Source organism: Hippocampus zosterae, chromosome 17 (genome assembly GCF_025434085.1).
Source record: "Hippocampus zosterae strain Florida chromosome 17, ASM2543408v3, whole genome shotgun sequence".
In the NCBI taxonomy this organism is placed as follows: Eukaryota; Metazoa; Chordata; class Actinopteri; order Syngnathiformes; family Syngnathidae; genus Hippocampus; species Hippocampus zosterae.
The window spans coordinates 3,043,339-3,052,164 of NC_067467.1; the positions used below are offsets into that span (position 1 = coordinate 3,043,339).

An 8,826-nucleotide genomic window follows, 5' to 3' on the forward strand; every position below is an offset into this window, starting at 1 on the left:
AACAACTTACTTTTCATCCCTTTTGGTAGGCTGAACGTCTCTCAATCAGTTGTGTGAGGACTGTCTGTCAACAGCCTTCTGGATCGCCTCATACCTCGGGAGAAGGAAAACTGGCATGGAACAGGAACTACAGAGACATTTCAATATTCAGGACGATAGCTGACCAGCGGGACACCCGTGAATTGTTGTATACGTAATTGGGTTCATGAAAATGTCTTCTAGTAGGCTTGTCACAATTATTATCAACGAGTCGTTTGATGAGAAAAAGATGGACAACGTAGATGTGACATTAACGCAAAAAAAAGGCAAATAAATCCGGCTCACTTTTCAAATTCTCAACAAAATAGTTTTGTTTCAATGACTCATTCCAGCCATTTTGCAACTCAATTGTTTTATTTCAGCTTTACAATGTGAACCACATATATCATACCAACAATTAAATGTTAAGTATATAGATTAGCCATTTATTACCTTTTTGACAATTACGTATGAAGAAAGAGCTGACAATAGTGTTGGCTTCAGACGTGGCTCAAGTCTGCCCGTGTATAAAGTGACAACAACAAAAAATTAGGCTTAAATTTCAAATGCTTCCGTTTTAAATTGTAGCTCTTGTCCTCACACGCACGTCACGCAAAGTTCCCTTAACAGCTGTGACGTGCAACAACCACCATGTTGCCTTTCAGTCAAAAGTGCTGCCGATGCGAGTGAATGTTAAACCACAGAGCAGAGTTAAACGCGTGGGAAAAGAAAGTGAAGCAAATTATACCCCCAAAAAATGATGATTTCAAACAATAGAAGCAGGCTGGCAACAAATCCTCCGTTCACCATATATGATCACATTCAAGCAGGGGTTGAGGAACCCACGGGCCTCAAGAGCCCGCCATGCAATTTTAAAAGAAATAAAGCCAGAGAGGAATTGCGATAAAAGCCCGAAAATATTTAACCAACAAATGCCACAATATAGGATAAACATTTGTTTAGTTACATTTCTTTATCAATCTAACAACACCCTCTGAGGACTGACTCAAAGGTTCCGCACCTGTGATTAAGAGACTAACACTTCCATAGATGAAGTGTTTTACTTTAAGGGAAATTTCCTTTAAAAAAAAAATCCTTCCTATGATAAATTAAGATGACTTTTTCCCCCCCTCAAAACGTACATTAACAAACAGCCGTCAGCAATGGCGCCCTTCACATGTGGTCAGATACTGCCGTCAAAGCAAATGCTACTTTTCAGTGGTTATGCAACAAAAAAGAAAGACGGTCAGTTAGAAGACAAGCCAGCAATCATGCAGGACTATGAGCCAAAGTTAAACATGTTTGAAGTTTCACCAAAAACGGACATACACTTGGCCAGCTTCCATGTCGTCCAGATAAGAGCGCCGCCACGGTTGCTCACTTCAAGTGTAAATGCCTCCAACACAGCAGAGCCTAACTGGGAGTAAACGCATCATTAAATATCGTAGGGCTTTCTTTTTAAAATCGGACTCTTTTGGAAAGTATTCCGAAAAACAAAAGACAAAAGAAAATCAAACTTCAGCCAATCTGTCATTAGAGTCTTTGAGATCCATCATCTTGCATGTTGCATGCTGATGAAATCAAATTGCAGCTCATGTAAGCGCAAACTATAAGATGGCTTGTGAGCACATCTCGAGTCTGGTGAGAAACTTTCACGACTCATTCGTGACATGTTATTTTTATTCTTAGAGCACCGGCGTTCTCACATGAAGTTCAACCTTTTGTGGAAACAATACAGACGAGGACGAGAGAACGAGAAGCGAGTGCTCTGCCGGGCGCGACGGCAAGCGCTCGCCAGCGTCCGCGTTGGAACAGGTAGAGGCTACAACTGCGATGCGATGGAAGAGCCGATTTTGTTTGCATGAAACCTTAAGTGCAAAAAGCCTTATTGCAACTCATCGAAAAAGTCTCACAATCACATGAACCAGCAGCTGCTTTTGAGAATACGACTGCAAAAACAGGGGTGGGGGGGGGGGGGGGGGGTTGGCGAGAAAATCTCTTTCAAATCCTCTCAAAAATCCTCAACCAATACTAGAATTAAACAAAACAAAAAAGGCGTGAAACTTACATTTGGCTATCACTGTTGCACAGCAGTGAAAACAATTCTTAACACTGGTGGTAAAAGAAGAGAAAGTGGTTGAAGCATCGGCAAGGACAGGATATCAAGTCGGGGCTGCAAGGGAGCAGCGAGTAACAGAAAAAAAGTTTTTGACGTCCTTGGTGACACCTCACTTCCTTATTAAGGTGGTGGGTGGGTGGTGGGGGGTTGGGGGGGGTTATAAGGGCACAAATGTGTCAAGAATCAAGTGGCTTTAGCACAGTGCGTCTTCACCCACGGGAGAACTGCCTGGAACCCTCCAACACGGTGGAGCGGGTTGCATGCGCGCACAGGCGCGCACGAACTGATTTGACGAGAGGAAGGGAGACGGCGCTTTCCGCGGTCTTCGCGGAAAGCCTCGTGGCCTTTCGGGGCAGTTCAAATCATCCGGTTACGTTTGTGAGTGGGTGAGTCTGTGATGACATCACCGCACTGAGTGGAGTTTCGTTTCCTGGCCGCGCCCCCTCCCCCGGCCGTGGCCGAGCCAGACGAGTCCAGGTGCAACGCCATCTCCTCAGAGATGAAAGTGTTCAGGTCCACGTCCAGGATGCCGTTGCGTCGGCTGCGGCACAGTGCCCCCGAGCCCGAAGACGCCCCCCCGCCGGCGCCGCCACCGTTACTGCTGCTCCCACTGACGTGCGTGGGAGACCCCGGGGGGCCCGAGCGCACACTGATGCTCGCCATGGCTCCGCTCAGACCTGGACGACGAAAAACACGCACATTAGTGGGAAGTGCCACCATAATTGTGAACATTCAATCACACAAGTGATATTTTTGTCCAAAACAAGGCAGACGTTTTATCCCTAAAAAGTCTATTCTTATTCTAAGCCATCGTAACCTTATGAATCCTTTGAAGATTACATAAAGGAAAAAGTTTTTAAAAAATGTTTATGTACGTATTTGGGGTAGCAAGGTCATAATGACAGTCAATATTTTTATGAAAAACAATGCATGACTTCTTGCGCCACGTGACAACCGATTTTTATTATGCCTCCGTCCTTAAAAGTTCACACTATTTTATGTTTAATTTACATTGTTTCGATCATTAAGGATCTACTTTAAAAGTAGCTTGTAAAGTCAAAACAAAAAAAAAATCATGCACCGTTCATTACTATTGAAATCACAGAGATGTCACATTGATCTGCTCTGCGGATATTTAGCATTTTGTGCACTTTTTGTGATCCGCCGCAATGTCTTTCATTTGTCAATAGATCAATGACATCATTGATTGGCTGCACCAAATGACATTACAGCTGCAGTGTTCCCCACATATAGATATACCTGTGGCGGCCGCCACAACTGAATTTTGGCTGCCACTAAAATATATTGGCGCTACATTGTTTGCATGCAACTATTGGAATAATGTTCAGTGCTGCATGGAAAACCGAGATATGCCGCATGTGCGAGTTTGGTAAGAATTTAATTTGTCGTGCAATACTGCAAGTTGTGCGTTTCAAACGACTGAAGTATCAAAAGTACCATGACATAAGTTTGGGAATCGAGCTTCATGGTGTCAGATGCAGACACCGCCGACAGTTTCAATCCTCCACGCCACTCCGGCACGCGTTATGGCCGTCTCATAGCTTTCATACACGCAGGGTGGTGAAATAAAAACCTGGGACAATATCACTGCAGTCTGTGGGATCGGGAAGTCTCAATCACGGTCGGGACTGAATTAAAAAGGACCAGACTTGGAGAACGGAGAGTGAGGAAGTTGGCCTGTCTGGTGAGTGTATTGACTTGTCTACGGCTGTTGTCAACCAAGATAGCGTTCAGGAGCCAAAGTGATAACACGACCCCTGGTCACTAAATTGACTGGCGTTGTTCAAACTTTTCTGGGGGGGGGGTCCGTTGAAACAGCCCCTCCTTCGCTCAAAGCAACTTCCATGTAGTTAGTGGCATGGTGAACAAAAGCATGAGAGACCCGCGGCGACCGCCCCATTAACGACTTAGATTTGAGGGAAGTCAAACAAACACAGCGTGTGCTTTTTCTTCACCGCAGACATTTTACAGAGCACAACCAGCGAGCCCAATTGTCCGCAATTATACAGTTTTAAAGTTGCATAATTGATCTGACGAGTAAAGACTAATATAAATGATTGCAGCTGCTAAGGAACGTGACGACCTCGCTTCATAACGCTCTCACCGCCATCAAAGGTATTATTTTGAAAACGGTGATATTGCTACGACAAATCAAGCTTCACTGGGCTGTTAACAAATCAATATTTTAAATTCAAATCACATTCAGCTATAATCTGGCGTCTTTTACATGCAAATTTTCACCGACGGGGGCTGTTCCTTTTTAAATAAAGGAAATTTAAAAAACAAACATGTCAGCAGTAAATGAAGAAATGATTGAAATAGAGATCCTGTGATTATCCTTGTGAACGGTTATCTTGTTTTGGTTTGATTTAGCTCATTGGTTGGTGACCAGCCCCCAAAATCGTGACCGTGTAAGGCATAGTTCTTATGAGAAATCCTGTTTTGAAATACAAACAGATAAAGGTCAGGAAGAGGATGTTTTGCTAACAGGGATGATCTTTATCTTATTGGTTTTAGGCTATACATGTGTGAGAATATGATGGTCAATCACATCACATGTGCTGTGTGACTGAAAGACACAGGCCCAAAACAGCAACAGCAGCAGGTCCACCCTAAAAAAGCAGAACTCGGGACGACCTCAGAGATATTCTTGCTCACGAACCCAGAGGAGTGTCCCCCCCCCCCTTGTCACTGGCCCACATAGAACTCACCTTATCTCTAAAACGCATGTGAACAGACGATTCAAGTACATCGATCCAAGTACACACTTGTATCTTGGTGCCAGCCGTTGAAACCATTTTGCATCTGACCGTTTAACCATTTTCAATCCATTTCAATCAATTCAATTCAGAGCAGTGAGCATTTCGGACAATATATATATATATATATATATATATATATAAAAATTGCTTCTGTTGACAGGACATCCATTTGATGTTGCTTACCATGCAGCGCGATGGCCTCCCTGAATGGCTGCAGGTCGGCTTCTACAGACGAGCCGGTCTCAACCGGCGAATTAGCCCGGCTGGGGGCCACCATGGCCAGCCTCGTGTTGGCCCTGCTACTCCGGTGAGGGGGTGCTTTGCCACACAGGAAGCTAATAAGATCCTCCCTGCGGATTGTTCTCCGGCGCTTTTTTACCCAGGCCAACATGTCCTACAAGGTGGAGTACAAGAAAGCCATTCAGTGATTTTTTCCCCCTTCTTAAAAGCCATAAATTTTCATTCGGAAACTTGATCGTAACACGTGACCAACCTTATTACGCCGCTGGTGCCCTATCTGGATGCCCCTGTCGAAGCTTCTCTGATGGGCCTCGACACTCTCTGATTATGAAAAACAAAATTAAAAATGACTGACAAATGAAAGACAGCAGTCGCATCATTTACAGAGTTTAGTTCAAAGAAAACCAATGTCAACGCAATCTTCCAGATGCTTTGACAGAAATACACAGACGACAGAACAAAGAGTCCAGTGCAATCTCATTCTTGGTGCTGCGCACAGCATTTTGATATAGCTGTAGCTCGTGAATTCCTAACGATTTCTGTTGTCCTTCGTGAAAGCAGACTGACAGTTAGGGAAACAATGACCAAATCGGTTGGCGAGAAGAATTAATATTAATCTAATATTTTATATCGGCCCACGCCTAAATGGAATCTAGACTGGTGGTTAGCACCTCTGCCTCATAGTTCGGGCTTCAAGTATCAGGTCCAACGTACCAGTGTAGAGTATGCATGTTCTCCTCATGCGGTTTTCTCCAGGTAACCTCCGCTTATTTCCATATTCCCAAAACATGCATATTATTTTTCAATAGAAGACTCTTTGAAGACTTAAAATTGTAGATAGGTGTGCATGATGCAAGTACCGTATAAACTGTTATTTATCTCTATGTACCCCGCTCACAACCACTTCAGGGCGGACTGGAGCTCCCTTCCGAAGTTACCAGATATCAGTTCCAGCACACCGTAATGCGCACGCGCTATAGAAAAATGATATATGGCCGAATATAGACGGGCTGTATGTTTGTATGAAATTGTTTTTTTAAGGTTTTATTCTTCACTTCTTAGACCTGTAAAACTGTTTGTGTGGGAACGTTACCCGTAACATTGCATGCCAGGTTCAATGATATCCTTTGTCCTTCAATGATATCCTTACTTCTTAGGCATTAATAATTCTAAATTCAAACAAATAAGAGATGAACGGGTTTCTGGCATCCTAGAAAAGACTGTTCGACCTCACAAGAGGACTGCATCACTATGAAATGTAAACAGAGTACATATTGAAGATTGGTGTTGTTGTTCATTTGGCTGGATTTCCAAAAGCAGAAGAATGAAAAAGCTACAGAGGACAGACTACCTTTGTACAGGTTGGTGACTGCTGTAGCAGCGTTCTGAAATGGCACCCACAGTGACAGGCCCTGTTGATGACATACTCGATCTGTGGGAGAGATTCAAGATGGTGAAGAGAGGGGAGGGGGTCATTTGGGTTATGCAGATATGACAACATGAGCCCAAACAGCAGCTAAACAACATGAGGCCATTTTATCTTGGTATACTAGCGGCACCAAAATAAACACTTAGCGAGCTTGGCAGCAAAGAAAAGAGCCGCACACGAGCTAAAGTGTCCTCTCAGCAGTAAAGTTGCAAGGCAAAGTCAAACATATGTCAGTGGACACAACACGCTCTAAAAATATATATATCGACTGTCACAAACTACCAGACAGTCGTGTCTGGCCGAAGTCAAACCAAATTTCATCCAGACAAGTAATAATATTCACGCCATTTTGTGATTGGAACGCTGGCTAAGCTATGCGTTGTTTAGATAAGTGTCCAGTCAGCAGCTGACCGGGTGTCTAAATGCGAGCGTGTGTGCTGTGCTGATTAACTTTCGTCGCCATTATCCGAGACGTGGAATGTAACGCACGGCGAGGAAAACAGATGGCAACACTGACAGTTCCACAAACTGTCAGCTGGGAATGTCGCGTAGATACGATTGTTGTTACCATCGCCATTTTGTAACTAGCTTGGCTAACGACGGGTTAGCAAAATGGTCCATCAATCGAGTCAACATACTAGTTAACTGACACGGTACAACCTTAATTTATTTGTATTTTTGTTGCTTTTAAACTGCCGCCGTTACATTTCTCCAGGAGCCTACACGTACGGGGATCGTTGACAGTCTCCCAACTTGTGGCCATGAATCAAGTTCATAGTTCATCATAACATCTGACACGAATTCACATAAATTCTGCACATCTCAATCAGTTGTGCAAGTTCCTCTGTCCACTAGCCGAGTCCATAAGAGTTCGATCAATGTGTCACTAAGTCAGTCGGGCTAGGCTAAGTTGCTAATCAACAAGCTAACGGGTAGGCTGGCGGTGTGGCTACATCATGCTAACAAGCAGGCACACAAGAAAGCGACGGCTTCAACCTTTGTATAACTGTGCCACGGCGGTGGCAGAGTTCTGAAAAAGATGCCATAGTTTGTCGTGGTCGTTATCGGCCTCCTCCTCGCTCGGCTCTCTCTGCTCCGCCTCGGCCAAACACTGCCGCTCCCATTTTGAGAACCAGTGCTCCGGTCCGTGTTCCTGGATCTCCGAGTCCCCGTCTTCCTTCTTCTCCTCCATGAATACACAAAAAACTTGGAGAAACCTGACTAGTAAGAGTTTAAAGTACGTGTGTGCGTGATATAACGAACTGTGTAAGAATCTTTAAGGATAATATTTGCGTTTTTTTGCGGCTTTGCACTCGATTGTGCCCTACCGAGCTTCGACCATTTCCGAAGCTATGCTTAGCCGACTATTTTCTGAGTTGCCGACGTCAGGGATATATACAATCGTAAACTACCGTGTTGTTCGCTTCGACCCGCCCCGTAGTCAGTAATATGACGGTGATTGGCTAAATCTATCGCAAGAGGCGGGGTTTATCGTCAGAGTCACAAGTCCATTGCGTTTCCGACTTGCCCTTCACAGTTTTGCCACAAAAGAAATGTCCCCATTTCGAAAGCTTGCAAGAGAGCGCAAGCTTCTCCAAACTACAATGCAAAATGTAAATACTGTTCGAAATTAATTGATAATCCTCTATATTTATTTTGGAAACTTTGCATGTGTTTTCATGAGTATTCATTGAACAATTATACTCCCCCTTTATTTGACAATATAATCCTGATTATACTTTTATCGGATTTGTTTTTTGCTTGAAATGCAATGCAGGGTAGTTATCATTCATCGTGCTTAGTTTTGCACAATAAATGTGTGCACGTACAAAAATATACATTTGAAGATATAAACGCTGTAACATTTCCAGCAAAATTATGTTTACTTGCTTTTAATGCGTAGGGTATTTATTTGTATAAACCACGTTTTTAATATCCCATTGATGTCTGTATATACGCATAAAACAAACAAAAAAACGAGTGATTTTCTGAGCAATACATAGCGCAACGAGGTGGATGGGTCAATACGAGCATGACGTCACACTCAGGTACACCATACGTTTCGTTTTTGAGTTACCCTTCTTGACAAGTTCAAAACAAACAATATCCGCCTCACGAAGATGGCATGGCCCGGCAAGAACGATGGCACGAAGGGTATGCTTATTTCTCAACGACATTTAGGGTGTCAAATCTATCTTAATGTGGAGGATGAACACCGTTTATTGCCCAAAGTCAGC

The 8,826-nt window shown here is 43.7% G+C and overlaps 1 protein-coding gene across 1 annotated transcript; it reads right to left on the reverse strand.

Moving 5' to 3' along the window:
• Positions 1 to 374: 374 nt before the first annotated feature.
• On the reverse strand, positions 375 to 7,979 carry hapstr1a (HUWE1 associated protein modifying stress responses a). Its single transcript, XM_052049265.1, has 5 exons — positions 7,586 to 7,979; positions 6,512 to 6,592; positions 5,414 to 5,481; positions 5,104 to 5,314; positions 375 to 2,814 (listed from the first exon to the last, which is right to left on the reverse strand). Exons 1-5 carry the CDS (start codon positions 7,779 to 7,781, stop codon positions 2,495 to 2,497), a joined length of 876 nt encoding a protein of 291 aa, XP_051905225.1. The 5' UTR covers positions 7,782 to 7,979; the 3' UTR covers positions 375 to 2,494.
• Between the last annotated feature and the right edge of the window lie 847 nt (positions 7,980 to 8,826).

Excerpts from the sequence above, each read along its gene's own strand:
- hapstr1a (XM_052049265.1), bottom strand. The coding sequence starts at position 7,781 with ATGGAGGAGAAGAAGGAAGACGGGGACTCGGAGATCCAGGAACACGGA. Across the intron at positions 6,593-7,585 it reads CGTGGCACAGTTATACAAAG|ATCGAGTATGTCATCAACAG; the intron begins GTTGAAGCCGTC and ends TCTCTCCCACAG. Across the intron at positions 5,482-6,511 it reads AGTCACCAACCTGTACAAAG|AGAGTGTCGAGGCCCATCAG; the intron begins GTAGTCTGTCCT and ends TTTCATAATCAG.